Source organism: Typopeltis vanoorti, chromosome 2, assembly GCF_054136105.1.
Source record: "Typopeltis vanoorti isolate ZY-2024b chromosome 2, IOZ_Tvanoo_1.0, whole genome shotgun sequence".
NCBI lineage: Eukaryota > Metazoa > Arthropoda > Arachnida > Uropygi > Thelyphonidae > Typopeltis > Typopeltis vanoorti.
Genome location: NC_143550.1, coordinates 163,375,016 through 163,398,614, shown reverse-complemented (window position 1 = coordinate 163,398,614; position 23,599 = coordinate 163,375,016). Strand labels below are relative to the sequence as shown.

Genomic DNA, 23,599 nt, shown 5'->3' with positions numbered 1-23,599 from the left:
AGTCTCATTGTCCAGTTCCCCATTCTCATATTTGCCCACATTACTCTACTTGAGACTGACTGCCATTCAAGAAGATTAGCCTCGTATTTTGTGTTGAATACTATGGCTACTCCTTCTTTTCCTTGATTGTCATTGTCTGAATATAACATTTTGTATTTATTGCTCAGAAAGATCTCACCAGTTTTGGTCTTTTTTGTTTCAGTCACCCCTATTATGTCGATCTGGTACTTATCTAATTCCTCAGCTAGCTCCATTTCTTTGCCATTCAGCTTCTTACATTGATAGTACCGATCTTTAACTCTGTTGATGTTGAATTGGGGTTTGTTTTCATATTTGTTCCAGTTGCTGACTTTTTGCTGTTCGCCCTGGTTCCCTGGCGAAAACAACGGGGGCCTTGTTTAACCGGGCGACGCCGCAGCCGGCATGAAATTTTGTCATGTCGTACCATCGTTTTTTATTTTGGTTTAACCAATAAGAATACAATTTGGTCGGCTAAATCCCAAATTGCCAGCCCATCCTCGTTCGCTCAGTATCAAAGTAGATACCCAACAGGGTGCACCACGAGAAGGTGAGGATTGGACATTAGGTCAAAAGCCCTGGTCGGTTCTCCGCATTCCTTTAAAGGCTATGTGGAGGTCTCCTCTCAGTTATACAGCTTTGACCCTTAAGCACCCCTATTTCAGATGTAAAAATGCTAACTGCTATGCATCTCTTATAAAGTGATATATATATGAAATATCTATTTAAGGAAAAGCATTTTATCATCTCTTTCAAAGAAAGAGTAATAAGGACTGCTTTACTTTTACATTTGAAAATTTCATTTTTCTGTCACAATACTGGCCTACTTGTTTCATTCTGAATTATTACAGATTTTGCAATTAGTTAATTATCCTTGAAAATATTAGATAAATAAAAAAAAAAGTATTATTATTATTTGCAATAAAGTTATTAAATTTATTAAGTTTTTTTTAAATCAAAATTTATCTTAAAACCATGTACATCAGTTGCTTGAATAGAGAACCGACTGAAATATATTAAAAGAATCAAGAACATACTAATATTCTGTCAACTAGTCATCATCTTCATTAATTTATTTACAAGTTCTGGAAACATTTAATGCACAGTAATGGTCATTTTTTTTTAAAAGGTAATCCCATCAACAAGAACCTGTTCCCTATAGTACATTTAGTACCATGGATGGATAAGTTTATTTTTCACTTGGTTAGACTATAATAAATTTAGTTTAATCCTTTATCCAAGTGTGAGCAAACAAAGTTTGCACCTGAAAGTATCTTCAGGACTGGGGTAAGGTATGACCTTGCTAATGCTTCTGCCTGGTATCTCCACTTGGGCTTGGCTCCCACTGAAGTGACCTCAATAAAGGTCAAAACTAGTCTGGGAGTGGCCCTTCCCTTAATGCATAACTTATACATATCCGCAAGGAGATGTGTTTTGCATTATGGGAGATACTGAGATAGGAGTGATGTTAACTTGCTCCACCTTTGCAACGAGTTTCCTGGTGTTGTACTACCTTACCCCAGTCCTGAAGATTCTTTCAGGTGCAAACTTTGTTTGCTCATACTTGGATAAAGGATTAAACTAAATTTATTATAGTCTAACCAAGTGAAAAATAAACTTTCAACATCTTTCTCTAAATCCAGAGTAATTTAATAAAAAGGTGGTACACTGTTTGGCAACTCCTACAGGTAGAGATGATATTGCTAATGCTTCTGCCTCGTATCTCCACTTGGGCCTGGCTCCCAAGTGGAGATACCATAAAGAGACCTCAATAAAGGTCGAAACTAGTCTGGGTAGTGGCCCTTCCCTTAATGCATAACATTATACATATCCGCAAGGAGATGTGTTTTGCATTATGGGAGATACTGAGATAGGAATGATGTTAGCTTGAGGTTTTATCAGTGGGAGTCAGACCCAGAGGTGGTGATACTAAATTGACAATTGACATTTATGTCTTTAGGGGTGAAGCAAGATGCTTTTCATATTCCCCGCTATCTGTTGTGGTTGCAGTGAAGGTAAAATTTATGAGCAGAATGCTCGCCCTGATTGGGCATGGAGATTATGCATCACTAAAGGAGGCCAATATAGCTTTTGGTCTTCTATATTTGAATATGTCCGTTGGATCATATGCTGTAGCTTGTTGAACCAAATCGTTGGGATGTGTGGACGTCTTTAGGAAAAACTTGGTGGCTAAGGATCGTAGAAAAGAGAAAATATAGGGAATATTTGTGTCTCTGTGGAGTTGAATGTTTCTAACATACCACGGGGCGTTCAAAATCATTCTCAGGCACTTGTTCTGCACTCGCTGTATTTTGATGATGTTAGCATTAGAGGCATAGGTGATTATCGGACGAATTGTCATCTGGTATAGTTGTAATTTGATTCTGTTGCTGAGCTTGCTATTTCTATTAATTAGCGGATAGATCTGTGCTACGGCTTTAGATGCCTTTGTGCATGCAGACTTGGTGTGTTGATTGAAAGATAGCTTTTTGTCGAGAATTACACCCAGGTAATTTGTTTCTGACTGCCAGGGAATTTTAGTATTGAATAGTAACAAATCTCCTACAGGAGACATTGGCCTTTTTGAGAAAAGAACGGCTGAGCTTTTCTGGGGGTTGACTTCCAATCTCCACTTAGAGAACCAACCCTCCAGCTTTAGAATGTTTTCTTGAAGCTTTCTGGTAATGAAAAGGGGTCTGAGAGATCTGGTTAGAATTGCCGTATCGTCCGCATATAGGGCCAAAATGGAAGTCATCGGATTGTGCGGGATGTCTGACATGTATATAGAGAACAGCAATGGAGCCAGTAGAGATCCCTGCGGCACTCCAGCAAAGATGTGGCGCTGGGAGGATGTAGAACCGTTGATTTTTACTTGCATTGATCTATTTTGAAGATATGAGTGGATTAAATGAACCATTTTAGGTGAGATGCCGGCTGAGATAAGCTTGTGCAGGAGTCCGAAATGCCAGATTTTGTCAAATGCTTTGGATAAGTCTAGGAAAACAGCGCCTGTGCACTGGCGCCAGTTGTAGCTGGTTGTGATGTATTCAACAATTCTGTGTAGTACTGGGTAGTACTACACAGAATTGTAGCTGGGTAGTACTATGGTGTTGCCTAAAACCAAACTGTTCTTTTGGAAGGATGTTTAGATCATTTATTGAGGTCTGAAGTCGTGAGAGGATGACCTTCTCTGCAACCTTACCCAGATTTGAGATGAGACTGATTGGACGATAATTTTGGAGTAGGTGTGAGTCTTTGCCTGGCTTATGTATGGGAATTACATCAGCCAGTTTCCAGGTGGAAGGAAAATAGTGAAATCTTAAAATTGCATTTATTATACTGGTCAGGTACACTACTGCCCTCCGGGGCAGAAGTTTAATCACATGATTAGTAATGCCGTCTGGTCCAGGAGCTTTTTTGTGCTTTAAATTTTTAATAATGTCATATATCTCAGCAGGTGATGTTGATGCAATATGGTCAGTGCTGGTGATAGGAAGTTTGAGTGAGTGTCTGACCTTGCTGTGAATCTTATGTATGTGGTCAAAGTCAAGGTTTCCATACGAAGGCCTGCATTGCTCTTCCAAGCTGCGCGCTATAACCTCTGCTTTGTCCACATCTGTGTGAGCAAGGCCCTGATCAATTAATATTGGGGGAAGGGATCTGCCTTTGTTTTTGGTATTTTTCAGTAGTCCCCAGATGGAGTGATCACTAGGTGAAATGGAGGATAACTTTTCATCCCATACATAGTCTCTAGGAGCTTTCAGTGCATCTTTTACTGCCCCATTTAGTCTGTTTAGATTTGTTTTGTCTTGTGGTGCACACGTGTTACGGAATCTTTTTCAAGCTCTGTTTTTATCTCTAATTAAGTTCATGATGTCTTCAGGCAAACGATCTGGCTTGCGGGCAGATTTGTAGGAGGAAGCTACCTTTATAGCAGAATTAATTTGTTGTGTGAGATTTGTAACTGCAGTTTCTACTTCTTCTTTTGTGCGTATGTGAGGAACAGGTCCAATATAATCCTTGAGTGCGGCTGACAGTCTTTCCCATACAATATAGGAGTGAGAAGGAGGACACAGGAATTCATGATTTCCCAGCTGCAGTAGAATTGGATTGTGATCGGATGATAGTTCATCTATAGATATGATACTGTACTGAAGTTTAATATCAGGATAGCTATATCCAGGATGTCAGCAGTGCCGAACGTACTGAGATGAGTTGGTTCGGTGGGGCCTGCCACAACAGCGTTGCTTGATCCTAAGTAATTGAAAAGGATGCAACCATTCTTGTTTGTGGTTGAACAATTCCACGCAGGATGCTTGGAATTCAGATCCCCGGCAATAATGGTGGGCCCTCTGATGCCTAAGATGGCATTTAGATCAGAGTGAAGTAGAGATTTTTGGGGAGGGTTGTAAGCTGAGTAGATTTTCAGTTTGCCAGTGGAGCTGGTGACTACTTTCACTCCTGTGATCTCAAAGTTAGTGGTTGAAGGAATGCTCACAGAGTGGTGCTTAATGTAGTTTTTAATGAAGATGGCAGTGCCACCGCCTCTGTAGAGTAGTCTGTCATTTCTGTATAGGCGATAGCCTCTTATTGTAGGATTGTCTGAGGGTCTTAGATGAGTTTCGCTAATTAGAATAAAATCTGGCTGATACCTAGATGTGAACGCACGGAGTTCCAGGATTTTGTTTTTGAGGCCATTTGCGTTCCAAGCAACTATTTGAAGAGATGCTGGAATGAGTTTGTTTCTTTTCATTTATGAGAGCTATGAGGATGACCTGTGTTTCACGAAGAAATCTTTTAGTGGAGGTTTCAGTAGGGTTTGATAGGCTAAAATTTTGTAGCATGTTTGCTAGTGAGGTCGTGATAATAGCTGTTAGGTTTTTAGGTGCTCTTGGTTGATTTTGTTCTGGAATTGGCCTAATTGTACGGGTCACATCGGCATAACTTCTTGTTTGATTTTGGTTGGAGGTCTCCGACTGTGGCCGCAGAGTCTCCGGTTTTGATGTCTGGGCCGCTGGTCTTCTTGTACTGTAGGAGGAGGGCTGACTGATTGCCTCCATCCGTCTGTTCTTTGGGTGTTGAGTACATCCTTTGTAGTTCGCTGGATGAGGGCCACTGCAGTTGGCACATTTGGCCGAGGTGGTCCTTGGCTTAGTGCAGGTATTGGTTGGGTGGCTGTCTCCACATTTTAAACATCTATATTCTGCTCTGCATAGATTCTGGGCATGGCCAAACTTTTGGCACCTGTGGCACTGCCCAGAAGATGATCTTTTACGGAGTGGTTCCGGTGTGACGATGAGACCACAGACTGTTTTTAAGTTGTAGATATCCTTATATATTTTGTGAATCTCAACAAGGACTAATGGCATGGGAGTTTTGTCTGTTTTGTACATTCTGCTCATCTTGACAGGTGGCAGATCCTGAGAATTTAGGTCAGCAGCGATTTCTGCTGTGTCAATGTCTTCACAGACACCACGAAGGACTACTTTTAAATTTTTTTCGAAACTGAGCGCAAAGGTATGATACTGGATGCCTCTGTCGTCCAGTTCCTTAGTCAACCTTCTATAGTCTGTCACTGTTGCTGGCTGAATTTTTATGCCTTCATCCATGTTTTTGGCCTTAATGAAGCCAATATGCAGATTGGACATTGTGGATCATAAAGCTGCCCACTTTTGTTTTTCTCTAAGGATGACCGGAGGCACCTTTTCTTTGGGAGAAGTAGCGGCGTCCGAACCCTGAGAATCCTGTTCCATTACAGTGTTGTCATTGTGCGGTTCTTCTGTTGTTCTTCGCTTTTTGCGAGCACGCACTTCTACAAAGTCTGAAGGAGTAGAAGGCATCGACTCTAAATGATCTTCACCGACAACTTTGCGAGCACGCACTTCTACAAAGTCTGAAGGAGTAGAAGGCATCGACTCTAAATGATCTTCAGCGACAGCGTCTGAGACACATTCGGGGGGAAACGTGTCATACAGCTTAACTTTTCCCGGCCAATTATCACTCAGTAGCTTTCCCAGTCTGAGGAATTCCCTGTAAACTTCTTCGAATTTGGTCTCATTTAGAAGTTTTGCCATTTTTTAAAATGTGTTGAGACACAGATGGAGAAAGAGTAGAGATCCCTCAGGTGCCCCGAGCAGGCAAAGACAATCCTGTGGACTTTTGAGGGTCCACTAGCAGATCCCATAGACTCTTAGGTGTCTACCAGCAATAAAATGTTACTCTATATATATATATCCCGTAGATCAAATCGATCTACCAGCATCGGTAGCAAATATTTCACCTTAAAAAACCTCAGAAAATGAAGAACACTTACCTCTGTATATATCATTTATCATTCAAAACTATCGCCACTAATTAACAACACAATGACTCATCTGACTCTTAATTCCATCATCAATAATACACGACACAAAACACTAACACACGGGCCGCCATTTTTCGTGATACTAAAGTGGAAGTAATGCAGAAGTCATATCACCATATACCAGTTGCCAAAAGGTGTCAACACCTTATTATTAAAATTCTCTGGATTAGAGGTAGTTGATGGAAGTTTTGTCACTTGGCTATGTTACCAATTATATATTTGGTTTAATCCTTTATCCAAGTGTAAGCAAACAAAGTTGCGCTGAAGTATTTTCAGGACTGGGGCAACTCATGGTAAAGGTAGAGTAAGTTCTGATCACTTGTCTGCAAGGAGATGTGCTTTGCATTATGGGAGATACTAAGACAAGTGATCAGAACTTACTCCAACTTTACCACAAGTTGCACCAATCCTGAAAATACTTCAGGTGCAAACTTTGTTTGTTTACACTTGGATAAAGGATTAAACCAAATGCATAATTGGTAACATAGCCAAGTGAAAAAACTTCCATCAACTACCTCTAATCCAGAGAATTTTAATAATAAGGTGTTGACACCTTTTGGCAACTGGTATATGGTGATATGACTTCCGCATTACTTCCACCTTAGTATCACCACCTCTGGGTCTGCTCCCCCTGATGACACCTCAATAAATGTTGAAACCAGTCTGGGTAGTGGCCCTCCCCTTAATGCATTATACATGTCTGCAAGGAGATGTGCTTTGCATTATGGGAGATGCTAAGACAAGTGATCAGAACTTACTCCACCTTTAGCACCAGTTGCCCCAGTCCTGAAAATACTTCAGGTGCAAACTTTGTTTGCTTATACTTGGATAAAGGATTAAACCAAATATATAATTGGTAATTTAAAGAATAAGAAGAAACATATAAAAAAGTGTAAAAAACTGTCAAAATTTCAGATGTTTCCAAATAACATTCATTATAGTAAGAAAAACTAACCCATATCTCCTCCTCCTTCTAGCTCGAGGTGGACAATCTTCACAACGTATATCATATCCATAAATAGACATTAATTCATCTCTAGATTTTGGGATTTGCTCATCTTCTCTAAACATATCATGCTGCCATCTTCCTTCGTCTAACCAAAGTTTCTTTTTTTTCTTATCCCTAAAATTAGAAAATGGTAAATAAGGATATAATTTAACTGAAATTTTTGTTTTACAATTTTATATATATATATATGAAAGAATGATCATTAACTCAGTTAACATACATATTTTTTAAAAAGTATGTTATTCTGAATGACTTTTAAGTAAAAAGGTTTTAATATAAAAACACGACTAGTTTCGGCTTGTAACAGCCTTTATCAGTTGACATTATAAAAGAAAGAAAAAAGAAAAAACACTGAAGCTTAAATAAACTATGAACATCATAGAGAGGCTCTATACATAATTGACATTAAATCGTTGTGGTTGCATTTAAAGCTGTTCTTTCATTTGTTGTATTGTTGGGAAAGTACATGCTAGTAGCATCTTGTGAATGCCAGTACATGATTACAGCTGAATGACTATCTGGGAGGTTGTAGCTGAAGTTATTATTTAGATAAACAGGATTGAAGATGATTTCCTTAGATTCCACGATTTTTCTTTCTAGTTCATCATTGCAACGGAAGATGTTGGTAGATTTTTCCCAGCAGACTTTGGCTTTCATCATTAGGATTAGCCTAGAAAAGGATATGACTTGATAATAAGCAATAAGCCACCCAAAACCTTGTCATCATCATCTCAAATACCCTGGTGTATATATATATATATAAAATATTGTGTGATTGTGATATTCCTTATTTTGGGCAGACAGACAAATCTGTTGAATTGCATATAGAACACACGAGGGACATTACTTACAAGAGACAGCGAGCCAGTGCATTATTCAGTTGTAATCATGTACTGGCATTCACGAGATGCTACTAGTATGTAATTTCCCAACAATACAACAAACGAAAGAACAGCTTTAAATACAACCACAACGATTTAATGTCAATTATGTATACAGACTCTCTATGATGTTCATAGTTTTTTAAGCTTCAGTGTTTTAGTGTTTTTTCTTTTTTCTTTCTTTTATAATGTCACCTGATGAAGGCTGTTACAAGCCGAAACTAGTCGTGTTTTTATATTAAAACCTTTTTACTTAAATCTCGGTTCTAGTCATTCAATTCTTTTTAAAATATATACACACACACACACATATATATGTAATTGTAAGGAAAAAATCAAAACAAACCTGAAAGAATTTTTGTAATCATCAAATTTCTGATATGTACCTTCAAGAGGTCATTGTACTACAAAATTAAGTTTACATTACTAGCTTCCTAATAACAATTTTCATCCAAATTAATCTGCATTTGTTGAATCTCCAGTACTGATAAATCAGTCTTCTGAGAACTAATAACAGAAACAGTCTGCTTAGATCTTGGTCATCCTGTGGATTTCTTCTTCAGCCATCCTGTCACCAAACACTTAGTTTACTAACCAACTTTTCCCATTTCTTTTAAATGATCATACCATTTTAATTCGCTCTGCTCACACACTCTTGAACTACACTATCTGATCAAAAATATCCAGATCCATGCTCATCCCAACCATCAGTCTAATATAAAAGACATTAATATCGAATTGGTCCGCCTTTTGCTGATATAACAGCATTAGTCAGATCAGTCAATCAGATGATTCAGCCAATCAGTTTTCCAATTAATCACTGAAGTGTTTGGTGCTATCACAACCTTCCATCTTAAGTTACTGTAGTACCTCGGTAATAAACCAACAATTTTCATTCTCTCACTTCTTCCAAGAGTCCTTTCATATCTCATATTTTATCATTACTTAAATCATTGGTTCCAACAAGCACTATTTTTACTTAATTTTTTGTCATGCTTTTACATTATACATTTGTGAAATCTTTACCCCCCCCCCCCCAGGATGCTCAAAGTAGTGACTGTCGGCAAGCACAAATTTCATGATAAAATTGCTATACCACATTACTTCTCTTTTCTTATATGCTAATTAACTCATCTTGTTATTCTAGTCAGTCTTAGTGCTTAACTGCCTTTTCTTGTTCTGATTATATTGCTTATACTAAGTTTTTTTTTAAATCTTGAATTCAATATATGGAATTTCTGCGAGTTGATAAAGCACCTGATGTTTTTCCTTGGAGGTGTGAAATGCTAATCCTGATTTGTACAACTCCTGTTTTTCTACATCTTTGATGAACTTTCATGCAAAACTCTTTAGGTTATTCTATCTGTCTGGCACAGTAGATATGGCATGAAGAGAAAATTTTGTACAGTTTTAGTCTCTTAAGAGACATATAAAGTTGTAGCCATAGGTTTCTGTGGTTTAGCAGTGCAAAAGAAAGATTCTGGTATTGTAACCACATGTTTATTAAGAAAAATAAAAATAAAAATAAATAAAAATAAACAAACCCAACAAGTTTCGTATGTCGTTTGACTTACATCTTCAGGGGTTAAAGGTAACTAAAAGTTTAAACACAGGAAATGAAAAATTACTCAAAATAGTCCATTCTATGATGCTAAGGCCGTCTAACTGTTCATTAAATTAAAAAATCAGAATTCAGAATCTGTGCATGCTAAGTTTGAACCATGCTGGATGTTGACCCGTTCTGTTGTTCACGTTCACACTGTCCAAGGTCTGATTCAGGTATTTTTTTTTATCAATGCTGACCAAACTTGGTATAGAATTAGGCCCTGGTTTTTGGTGCATTGCGTTGGAATTCTAAGCATATTTGCAGCTTCTTTAAATTTCCTTGTGAAACAGTTTTTTTCAATATAAGACATGTTCATTTTATGCCAGAGTACATTATGGCCGGTTAAAGTTGTGTGGGATGCTAGGCCTGATTTGTGTTTAATCCTTTTTTGCATGTCTTTTTGGTGTTTGTTCATACGAATTTCTCCTGATCTTCCCATCTGGCCTACGTAGCAGATGCCAGAGGAACAATGAATTTTATATACACCTGGTTTTTTTTAAAGGGTGATGTCAAAATCTTGATATATTTTCTAGCAGAAGAAAAGCAACTTTAATGTTATGTTTGCTTAGTAATTTGGCCAATTTGTCTGTAACATTCTTGATGTAGCATGCTTGCGTTCTTGAAATCTTGCTTTTGTGAGGCGCTTGTAGGAGGTGTGTTGAGGATTTTCTTGATTATCTTAGGTTCAAAACCCATTTTTTCTGAGGATCTGTGTTAAATAATGTAATTCTTCATTTCTCTTTTTTTCTGTGCTGGAAATATTGTAAGCTCTATCCCTCAAGGTTTTTATTAAACTTATTTTTTGCCTGGGGTGGTGGTGCGAGGCCACATTAAGAAATCTTCCTGTGTTGGTGGGTTTTCTATAAATTAAATGGAGAAAGATAATCTATTATCTTTTTCATTGATTTCTATTAGGATATCAAGGAAAGGAAGTTTTTTATGTTCTTCTTATTCCAAAGTGAATTTTATGTTGTTGTGCAGATTATTAAGATAATCTTTAAAAGCAGCGAGTTCTTCTGTTGTTCCTGGCCATATGATAAAAATATCGTCTACATAACGAAGCCAAATTTTAACAATCTGTATCCAGGAAAAATATGTCCTTAACATTGTTCTTAAGAATCCTGATATATAGTTATCAACTAAAATCTAAAATAAACATGATTTTTTGCATATGACACTGCTTTGATTATCACTGTGATTTCTTGTTGTCAATTATTAATTCAAAATAAGAAAATATGTTTTCTATCTCCATGCAGTTAGAATTTAAATTACTTTATCAGTTATGTAGGAATATACAGATGAAAAAATTAAAGATGCCAAGAAATTATATTTTTGGTTTAATCTTTTATCCAAGTGCAAGCAAACAAAGTTTATGCCTGAAGTATTTTCAGGACAGGGCAACTTGTATATAGAAACTAATGACTTCATCACTTGCCTTGGTATTCCATAACGCAAAGCACATCTCCTTATATCCTTACGGACCTGTATAATGCTGTGCATTATGGAAAGAGTCACCACCCAGACCAGTTTCGACCTTGGAGGTCTCATCAGTGGGAGCCAGACCCAGAGATGATACCAAGGTTGAAGTAATGCAGAAATCATATTTTCATATATAAGTAGCCAAACAAAGTTTGGCTACTCACAAACAAAACTTTGTTTGCTTACACTTGGATAAAGGATTAAATCAAGAATATAATTTCTTGGCAACTTTAATTTATAGTATAAACAAGTGGAAAAGCTTTCAACATCTGTTAGTAAGTTTCTGTATTTCTGTTTTTACCATATTTTGCATTTCATTTACAGAATTTGCAGTGACATTCAAAGCAGTGTCATATGCAAAAGTCATGTTTATTTTAGTTGATAACTGTATGTCACAGAAGTCACTGATATAAATAATACTGGTCTAAACACCATGGAATACAGTAATTTAGCTAAAGGAAGTTCCAATAGTTTTTTTCTCTCATGAAGCGCTTACTTAATCCAGAGATACTTAAGAGTATTCATCCTAATTATATTTCTTTGCAGCATATGATAGTCGTTCCATATTCAGTCAAATGTTCATTTGAGTATATTTGGCTATCTTTAAAATTATCTCTAACAGCACTAGTACTTATATTCTTGTGCCTTTCTTGCCATCTATTCCTCCTTAGACCTAAATTAAACAATTACATGTTTTGCTTTTTTTTTTTTTTTTTTTTTTTTTTTTTTTTTTTTTTTTTTTTTTAATGCCATCAATGGACTGCTTCAATGTCCTTATCATTAAAATCAACTGAATTTTGTGTACAAACTTTTGAAAATCTCATACAGATTTTCATGTGGCTCCTGTGGGGCATTACTCATCCAAAATTAGAGATGTGTCCATGTCTGGTTTAAATATCTTTTAAATCAGACATGGGCACATCTCTAATTCCTACAGTTTCACGTTGTTTTGTTTTTTTTGTTCAATATAAACTAAAGTTAGTTTTTATATTGTTTATATTTATAAAGTTAATTTATATTTTCAATATAAAATAAAGTTAGTTTATATTGATCTGGTCTTGCAATGAATAAATTAAGTCTGTGAAGTTCAGCAGTGCATGCTCAGTACTTAGTTTCTAGCCAAATCCATACTGGTTCTTGTAGAAGTAGTTTTGTTTTTCCCAAGAAATTTACTAATCTATTTTTTTTTTACTAATTTCTCTAATATTTTAGAGAAAACTAGGAGAAGAGAGGTAGGCCAATGATTTTTGAGATCATTTTTACAGCCCTTTTAATGAACTGACATTACCAAAGCTTTCTTAAATTCTTTTGGAAATATTCCATTTACCAGTAAATAAAGATAGTCACCTAAAGGATCATCAAATATTTCTGGCACATTCACACAATGATTAATATCACCATGACTTGGAGCAAAAGATTCTGTTCTTCAAGACAGAGGAATATTATCCTCCCCTCCCCTCCCAGAGCCTTATTAACACTGCCTAACATCAGATATGAATTACCTTCATCAACTTCCAATCTCCTATCTTTCTCCCACTATAGCAACTGATGCTATTCTCCTTTTCCAAACATGTTATGCTGAAAAAAACTAAATATTTCCATTATATTATGTTCTACTGTCATCTTAATATTATATCCAGCAACCAAGATCATCCTTCAATATTCATCTTTCTTTTTTACTGACTCTATTAACTACAAAACTATTTAGAGGTGTTGCATAGCTGTTTAGCCATTTTTTTTATGATGCAGCTTTCTCCTTTTACAACTTGTTTATACTCCTTGTCGACTATTAACTATTTTCTTGCTTATGTCTCCCCTACTGACTTACTATTGATATAATATTCTATTTACACAATATAGCTGTAGTATGGTTAATGGTTTTTCTCTTGGCATCTTGCTATATGACTTTTCCAGATTTACAAACTTAAAATTACAGAACTCTGCTATATCTCAATGATTTCTCAACTATTTGTCCACTGTCTATTTATTTGGCCTGAAGACGGCTTGCTCTTCTCCAAATTTTCCTTCCACAAAATTTCTTAGCCTTTATTAAAGTATGGTTACATAAATCTGCAAGGGCTGGATGTGACCTACTGAGTGTTTCAGTTTATTTTCCCTTTCTTATAGATGGGTTCTGTGAGCCCTTCTCCATTCCTCTAGTATTTGACTCTCTGATGCAGCCTTCTAAATTATGCAGAGAAGCCACTGTAAAACTTTTATATCTCTATATTTGACCATTTCTGGTTGAATGTCACCTACTACAGTTGCCTTTCCATGGATTTTTCATGTTTTTTCTACTTCAAGAATTGATATATATGAATTGCGAATCCCTAAATGAGTTAAATAGTAGTTAGGATTTAGTAACACAAGATGATTATAGCTGTTACCTGCCATACACTCACCATGAATATTTTAAAATCATTGCTAATAGTTCATTGGTAACCATGGACTCAACTATTAACAACGGATGGAGATAGACTACCTAATGAACTTCCAAAAGTTCGTCAGGGGATTTTTTTATTGCTCTTTTTAATACCAAATTTTTGAATTTAGTGGAAGACTTGATATTAAGAGTGATATCTTTTAAAAAAAGTAAATACTATCTGATTTTGATAACAGATTTAATGCCACTTGTTTCAGGATATAGAGAATTTTTCTATAACCAACATGACCATGCTACCATCAACTGGTGAGAGTGATCATATGGTCTTGACTTGGGAGGTGGCTAGAGGTGTGGAATTTTCAGTTAAGAGTGGAGGGGGTTTATGTGAAATTACAGGACAAGTATGACAAACTTAGGAGATTGCTTGGGTGTCAGTGCCATGCGAAACTACAAAGGCTGGATGTTGATAGTACATGGGAAGTGGTCAAGGAGTGTATGAGAGAAGTAATGGTTTTCTTTTTCCTGATGGCTTGTACTTTAAGACTTGTTTTGGTAATCTTTCTGTTTTCATTCTTTGAACGTGTTCCATTCGTTTATGTTTATATTTTTAAATTTTTTCTTTTACTGATTCCTGGTTTAATTCTTTTATAATTTCTTCGCTTCTTTTGTGATCAAACAGAGTATACTTTGCAGTTTTTCTCATAAATTTCATTTCAGCTGTTATTAATCTTTGTCTTTTTGTTTTATTGTCCAGATTTCACTTACATGCAATAGGACTGGTAGGGCTAACGTATTATATACTTTTAGTCTGTTTTTTTTATATATTTTTTTTTAAACTAGGTTTGGTTTAAATATAGAGTTAATTACAGTTATTATCCTGTTATTTTTAAATATTTTGCAATTTTTAGGTTTATATCTTTTTCATATGTAATCATACAACCTAGGTAGTTAAATGAATTCACCTGTTCCAAAATCTTGTTATCTATTACTATTTTAGTTCTTACTGGATCCGGTCCTTTAAAGGACCTAGTTTTTGATTTTTCTATTGATATTATCATTCCATAATCTTTGGCTATATCATTTAGATTTAAAATAACTTTCTGTAAGTTATCTTCAGAATTAGTAATTATTATTTGGTCATTGGCAAAAAGGAGTGTTTATGTTCACAGTAGGAGAAAGTTTAATACCTTGATGGAAATTTTTATTCCATTTAGGTAAATATTAAAAAGAGTTGCTGAGAGGGGACATCCCTGTCAGAGCCTTCGTTTATCTCTCTCTTATATGATAGGTCATGATTTAATGTTATTTGTATTTGATTATTTTCATATATACTTATGATGTCCACGCAGTTAGCCTAGTGGCTGTGTGCCTCGCAACCATATGCCTGGGGAAGAAGCGTCCTAGGTTCAATTCCCGTCGGTGACGCGAGGAGCTGAAGGATCTTCCATAGCCAAGTTAGCCGGTCTTGGGTGTGGACAGTATGGTTTTTCTCCCCAGTTTATTCTGGGGTTTTTCATCCGGCAAACCAGCCTTGAGAACTCAACACTACAGACATAGGATACACCAGGGTGTAGGGCTGACCACCTTATCCTGTGAACAGGTTGAGGTCCAATGATTAATAAACCTTGACACCGCAAGGTAAAAGCGGGAAAAAGGAAGATGAGATACTTATGATAGCTTTTAGGATGTTATTTGGTATTTGTCTTCCTCTTAATGTGTTAAATAATATGCTTCTTTTATCTTTGTCGAATGCTTTTTCAAAGTCAATAAATGTAATACGTGTTTCTAAGTTGTATTCTCTTCTTTTCTCTATTATTAATTTTAGGAAAAAGCCAGGTCTATACATGAGCATCCTTTTCTATATCCATTCTGTACTTCTAAAGTTTTCAGAATATTTCATTAGGTTGTTATTTAAAATTCTGCTATATATTTTGTAACAGGAATTTAGTATACTTATACCTCTATAGTTTTTAGGGTCATCTCTACTACTATTTTTAAAGATAGGAATCACAAGTGCTTTTTTCCATTCTATTGGGGGGGGGGGGTTACCAGTTGAATAGATTTTATTTAAAAATAATAGGAGTCTTTCTTTGAACCTTGTTCCTACATCTTTATATAGTTCTGAACCTAGCTTATCATCTCCAGGTGATTTTCCATTTCTCGTTTCTTTCAGGCTGATTTCTAATTCTTCTTTAGTTATTTCCTTTTCATTAAATGTTTGCCAGATATCTTTTTTTAAAATATTTATCTGTCCACAATTCTGTATAGAATTGTGGACAGATAAATATTTTATTTATTTATTTTTTTTTTTTATTTTCTTTCAATTTCAATTCAGTGTTTAATTTTATATTTTCTTTAGTATCTGTGTTTAAGTGTTTCAAAATCTTATATACTTTATGTCTTATTTTATATAAATCATGTTCTAAATTGGAAACAAATTTGTTCCATGATTCTCTGTCTTTTTCTGACTTCTCTTTTAGATATGGCTCTTATTCTTTTATATTCTATTTCATCTTCTAATCTTTTACTGCTTAACCATTTATGATAGGCTTCTTTTTTCATTTTGATTATTTCTTTGATTGGATTATCCCATATCTTCAGTTTTTTTCTTTTATTGAATTTTTCGATCAAATGAAAGCTTTCCTAAGCTTTCATTTGCTGCTGCATTTAGTATCACTTTTATATTAAGCCATTCTGTTTCTATTTCTTCATTGTTTTATTTTATCTAAATATTGGTTAATTCCAGTAGTGGCTCGTGGCTTGAAATCATGGGGGGTGCTGCAACTTTCGAAACATACATACACACTATAAGTACATGTATACGTGTTTGGAAAATATATCAAAATTATGGTAAAAATTTTACAAAAAAATTAAACATGAAAAAATATTTATTATCATCAATAAAATTATAGTTTGGTATAATTCAAAATTACTTAAAATCAAAATCCATTCTTCTTGTTTTGTTTCGAGCGAAAAGGTCAATAACTTTTTCCTTGATATTTGTGTGATTGTTGAATTTTTTCTCTGTTGAAATCATTGCCTATTGAAGAATTTTTTTCCTTTTGAAAATGTTTTTATTCTTTTTAATGTACAGTGTTCAGGCTCTGATGTAGTAATAGGAATTGTCAAGAGAATTATTATCAATATAGTAATTTCACTAAGAACACAATTTAAATTATTTTCTGTTATAAATTTTAACAAGTCAATTAATTTACAATAATCATGCATGTCGGGTCTACTCTAAAATACTCCAAGTTCAGTTTCAAGTTTTTCTTTGTTGATCATGGGATATGCTTCAGTGGTCAATTTTATTTCTTCTGTAAGCAATTTATTCTTAAAATTAGCTAATTTATCCTTGTTAAATAATTTAGCCGCTACTAAATGTTTAGTGAAAGAATGCCTTTCCTCCATATCAACACATGCAGTCACATACTTCCTTTGATTCAGCAGTGAGGTTCTTTGAAGGATTCTCACAGTACTTTGAATTTCTTATTGCCAAAATAGCAGTTTTAAAATTTGCTATATATTCATGTACTTTGAATACATCAATTTCACGAGATTGCATTTGATTGTAAATCACTTCAACACGAGGCATTATCTGATGAAAAAGCTCCAACCAGAACATGAATTTTTCATTATTTTGATGGTGTAAAATTCCTGTGGCTTCTGAAATAGTTTGATGTTGACTGAATTTTAGCAAGGCAGCTTTTTAGCGGTTGCAAATTTTCGTAAACTTTGTTCACAGTGCATATGTTAAAGTTTCATCTTGTAGTAGATGGGCACAGAATGGTGATGGTCAATAACCCCAATAATGTTCTAAAATAAAAACTATAACAAATGTTATGTCTTTCATTGTAATGTCCAAATATTTAAAGAGACAGAGTAAACACGATAAGCACTACGAACACTCTACTACTGGCGCAAACTGCATATAAACAACAGTGGAAGAGCGCGTACCACATTATGCTAATAGCTCACATCTCATTATGATGTGAATATGCTTGCACGTGTAGCAATATGACACTGTGGCAAACATAGTGCAGCTAGCGTCCTTTGCCCTCCTACGTGCTACAAGATGGATTTTTATTATTTTTTTATACAAAATAAGAGAATTGTATAGGATTGTTGATGATAAAATTAAATATTATAAGCAAATATAAATAAATTAATATATTTATATATATTTATTAATTTTTTAATAATTCTGGTTTAATTCTTTGTTCATATAGCTATTGTATCATTTAATAATCTAGTTTTATAAATAAATGTTTTAAATTTTCTTTCTGTTCTTGTTATTTGTAGCCATTTAGGTGGTAATCTTAATTTTATTTTAATGAGGAAGTGGTCACTACTTATTTCATATCCTTTGTGAGCTCTAACTTGTAAAGAGAACTTTGATGTCTTTTCATTTAAGATAAAATAATCCAATATTGATTTCCATCCTCTTGCTGCCCGAGTATATTTATGTATGTCTTTATGTTTATAGAAAGAATTCATTATTTTTAGGTTATTATAAACTACAAAGTCAATCAATTTTTTACCATTTTCCTGTTAACAGTATGTTCTCCATATATTCCTATATTATTATTAATTTTCGTGTTTCCAATTCTTGCATTTAAGTCTCCTGCTAATATTTCATAATCGTTTTTATTTATTTTATTACATATATTTTGTAACTGATTATAAAATTCAATATTATCCTATTCTCTTCCTCCTTCTGGGGCATATAAACCAATTATTGTTAAATAACCTATATCTATTTTTATTCTTTCTTCTATTATTCTTTCATTCCATAATTTATAATGTTTTAACTGTTTTGAAAGGTAGTTATGAATCCAAATCATAATTCCTGCTTGTGCTCTTTGGTCTGTGTCAATTCCACTATATATCACATTAAAATTTTTGGTTCTCATGGTTCCTTTTAATTTCTTTTTTGTTTCAGTGATTACTGCTATTTGAAAATTTCTTTCCTGTAATATTTGGTCTAATTCTATTTCTTTTTATGCTATTCCTCTTACGGTCCAGTTTGCTATATGTATTATATTTTGTTGTTTCCATTTTTATTTTACCTTTTCCATTCCAGGGTCATTTTTCATAGATTCATTCTGATTACCTTTTTCTGTCGGCTTAAAAGTAAAATAATGTTCTCCATGTCAGGTGACTAGCCTGGCGATAGACAGTCCAGTGGTAGGGCTGCTACCTTAAGGCTTCTGAACTAGCCTTCTTCCAAATTTAAAAACCATAGGAGGAATAGGGTATACTGAAGAGGAAAGAGTAGATTATAGTAAAATAGAGCAGAATTATAGCAGAGGTTTATAGAGTGGATATAGATATAAGGCCAAAAATGGAAAGACCCATGGCAATATATCAGATGGAGAGATATCAAAGAGTACAGGAAAACTTCGCTTAACATGATTAATTAATCCATCAATTAATGTGTGCTAAGCAAAATCGCCTTAAGCGAATGCAATAAACAATAGGAATTATAATTCATCCATCAGTTGACGTAATTTGAAAAAAAAAAAAAAAATTACAGTATAAGCTATATTAGAGGATAAATTCATCAAAGTTAATAAAAATCAATTGCTTAAAGTTTTATTTAATGTCTAAACATTTGATTGGGCTACTTTTTTATAAAAAAAATTAAGTAAAGATGTTTGAATCATGCTCAACTTTTTCATTTTGTCATGCAATTTGCAATAGATGGCAATCACTTTATCAAGATTTCAGGGGATTTCAAAGCTCTGTCCATATCAGGATCAAACAAAATTTCCTTAGCATGCTCAATGTGATTGAAAACGAGTTCTAGTTCATTTGCAGTTAGCTTCTTAGTTGTAACATTCTCTTCTTGTTCGTGCTCCTTATCTTCTTCTTCATATGTATGGTATTCTTCTAGTTGAAGGAGATCAATCTCGCTTAACTGTTCTGAATGGGAATCGAGCAAGTTTCTCACATCTTCATTATCCAGTTCAAGTTTTTTTCCAATTGTGCCAATTTCTTGAATAATGCAAGATCTTGGATTTTGTGCACGATAAACTCATAAACTTGGGTTTAAAGTCGCCTTCTGCAATGCCTCCTAATAAAAGCATAAGACAATTTAGATACTTTGTATCCTGGTTGAGATGCTTCAGTTTTAGCTAGAAAAGTTTTTTGGCATACGCTTCCAAAAGAAACCAATTGTGTCGATGCTGAATATTTGCCAATTGTCATAATTACCTTACTGAATTATCCTTTGCAATTCTTCAGGAAACTTGGCCACAGAATCTTTATCAGCATTAGAAGATTCCCCAGTTATTCTTATGTTATGCAGTCGAGCTCTATTTTTAAGACGGCAAAACCATCCTAAATTTGCAGTAAAGCTTTCACATTCCTCTTGAAATTTAGTTTCTTTCAATGATGTAAAAATATGAGAGCTTTTGTCTGAATATTCCCTGTACTAAGAGGTATTCTTTTTTGGTTATAATCCCCAATCCAGAGTAATAGAAGACGCTCCATCTCGATCATTAAAATGGCTTCTATCTGCATGCTTAAAGAAGCAGAAGCAACTTTTCCTTGTTCTTTATATTCTTTGTTATCATTTAATATAGTCCAAACTATAGACTTGCTGTATCCCACGTCTCACACAATCGTATCACTAGTGCCACTTTCATGTCTCTTAAAGACTTTCAGCTTTTCCGTTCACAGCAGATTGGTGACAAGAAATTTTGCGTAACGTAAAAAAATCGCTTTAACTGATTAATCACTTGCTTAAAGGGAGAAATAGTATCATTTCACTCAATCGTGAATATCGAATTCACGTTAAGCAAGGTTTTCCTGTGGTTTATTCAGGAGTAGAGGCCAGAAGAAGGCCTGTGACTGCCACAGGGCCCCATTCTTGGGTCGTTACTATTTAATGATACAGAAAGGATATGAGAGGAACTGTTCAGTTGTTGGCCGATGATGCAAAATTGGGAAAGTAATGGTTAATGCAGATGTTAAAATTTTGCAGGAAGATTTGAATAGACTGGCAGTCTCGGCAAAGGAGAATGGATGTCAGTTTAATGTGGCAAAGTGTAAGGTTATGCATTTTTGAGTGAAAAAATTACCAGCTGTATACCACATAGATGGAACTGTACTCCGAGAAATTGATGAAGCCAGAGATTTAGGAGTGTTACTGGATAGGGAGTTAAAGTTTAGAAGACACATATCAAAAGTGGCTAAAGCAGTTTATCAGATTACTTGTTTACTGAAGCATACTTTGACAAACACAGACAAGCAGGTTATTATTCCTCTTTATCAAGCCTTGACAAGATCCCCACCCTGACTACTGCATGCAGATCTGATCACCTGGGTTTCTTAAGGAAGAGGTGGAGAGGATCCAGAGGCAGGTGACCAAGATGACAGCAGCTTTATGAGAAAAGGCTGAAGATTTGTGGGTTATAGAAATTGGTTGACAAGCGGAAAAGAGGTGATATATTTGAGACATACAATTATTGAAGGGTTTTTGCAAGATTAACAATACAGAGGAAGTTTTTCAGAACAGGTCTGGTGGTGATGGTGGGAGAACAAGAGACAGTCCTTGGAAACTGAGCAAGTGTATAGTTAGCAAGGGTGTTAGAACTAGATTTTTTGCTTGGAGAGTGGTGAATGAGTGGAATAGGTTGCCAGAGTCTGTTGTGGGTACCATAACTGTCAATGAGCTCAAAGCAAAGTAATGATTGATGTTGCACAAATGTTGGATAGTGCTTGGCATTATGTTTAAGGCCTCTCTCGATGAGTCTAAGGACTCCACGGAGTATAATAATAATAATGACAGTGGAGATAACAAGCATTCTTGTACTACACTGATTTTGCATCAAAATAATCTTCCTGTACATTTTTTGAATATTTTAGACTTTTGATTTGAATGCCAATTTGAAGTCATTCACATTATAAGAAGGTATATTAATTTATGAAAATTATTTGAACTGAAAAAATTAGCCATTTTAGAAAACATTCAGAAAATTAATTATTTTTAATGAGAAAAAAGGTGTATGGTGTAATAATCAACTAACTTTTATATAATTACTAAATTATTAAGCAGTGTTTTGAAAATGCCTTGATTACCAAGGCATTTTCATAGACACAAGAATATGAAATATGCATATACATGCAGGCACAACAGCAGGAAGGCAAACACACACTGAGTTCAAAATGAAATAACCCTAAAGTTCTACCAGGCACTCTATAGACACAACTGAGTTTCATGATGATGGTTCCAGATGGTTATATTAGACTGAGGTCGATTCCAAAAACAGTCTCTTAGATTTATGTTTACAATTATAAAATAGAGAGCCCCCACCATTCAGTTTGATGATCTGTGTCAATGATGTCTACAACACCCACATGCAGAGTAGATATTGGACATACTTTCTACATTCATCCAGTTGAATACTGGCTGTTGCAGGAGCAATGAATAATGCAAATGCCAGAAGGATCTAGCTAATGAAGAGGATGATCATTTATGGTTTTAATGGTACACAGACAGCAAATGTCATACTGCACCATATTAAAGGTTATAGCAATACACAAGGTAAGGCAATCACAAACATCCATGCATGCAGCAGGATTTGAATCCACGGCCTGTTGGTTGGAGAGCAGTTATGCTAACAACTCAGATTACCAGGCTGGCTAATGAAGAGGATCTTTCAGTGGCTGGATAAGGTAATACTATTTGATAAGTCTTCAGTGTTTTTAAGATGGACTTGTATGCTTCGGGTTTGAACTCTTTTTTTTTTAGTGTGTCTAGGGGATGGAAAAGAAACACTTGCCCAGTCAGGCCAAGCAAACTGCACATAAAAGTATATGAAAATCCAGGAGTTGGGTTTGTTGTATTAGTGACTACACTGCAGTGTAAGATTGCTGGCTCTCAAATACAAATAATTATTTTTAAAAAAAATAACATTATTTGTAATTAGCATAAAATACATTACAGTGCATTTATTATAATTTTGTTAGCGTAAAATGTAATCAGTATAATTGCCTAATAGTTATTCATCGCATTGGTTTGAGACAATCCTAATATTCCTTCTGAGAAGAAAGCAATCGGCAAACTTCAAGGTATTCCTGCATTTATCACTTTCAACTTATCATCCTTGAATATTATTCCATTGAGAATTTTTCATAACAAATCCTCAAATGGAATAGATCATTTAGAAATTCTCAAGAAAATTCTTCATTCTCTGCCTCAAAAGAACAAACCTCAAGAATCAAGGAATTGCAGGAAAACAGATTAGAAACTTTAGAAAGTGCAGCTGCATATGAAGAATTTTTGATATTCTACCCCTAACAGAGTTAGAGTACCTGATTCATAGCAGCAACCATAATAGTATAACAATAAGAGCTGTTCTCCATGCAAAATATCAAAATAATTACTGGAAATGACAGGGGAAACAACGACGCCATGAGATCACTAAAACACAAAATTCTATAGTAACTGGCAATTTCTGAACAAGTTTAATTGCTTGACTAAAGATTCTGTTTAATATTATCTCAGTATCCAATATACTAACTTCATGCTGATAAATAGACTTAAGCAAGGAAAGGAATTCCCAGGTCATTACTGAAGTAAAAGCCCTTGTATCAGATATTTTGCAGAGAATACCTGCAACAAAACCATTTTACCATGTTTAAGGGTTGTTTCTGCAGACATTAAAGTAGTTAAATTTTTTGAAGTCTGAAAGCTTTGAGACCAATCAGTAAATAAAAAGAAGAACATGAAAGGAGATAATTAGCCTGGTTATGTACTGCTTTCAATGAGAGATGAGAAAGATTATGAGAATGTGATTTTTCATTTTATTTGGGAAACTTAGATCTGTAAGACAAATTCTTTAATGTCCCA

General features: G+C 34.8%; 1 protein-coding gene across 1 annotated transcript in view; it reads right to left on the bottom strand.

Moving 5' to 3' along the window:
- The window catches only part of LOC150109595 (uncharacterized), a 233,401-nt gene that overhangs the window by 113,505 nt on the left and 96,297 nt on the right, over positions 1–23,599 (bottom strand). Inside the window, exon 5 of the mRNA XM_090402715.1 lies at positions 7,338–7,505. Coding sequence (XP_090258841.1) covers positions 7,338–7,505 — 168 coding nt within the window. The remainder of the gene's footprint in view (positions 1–7,337; positions 7,506–23,599) is intronic.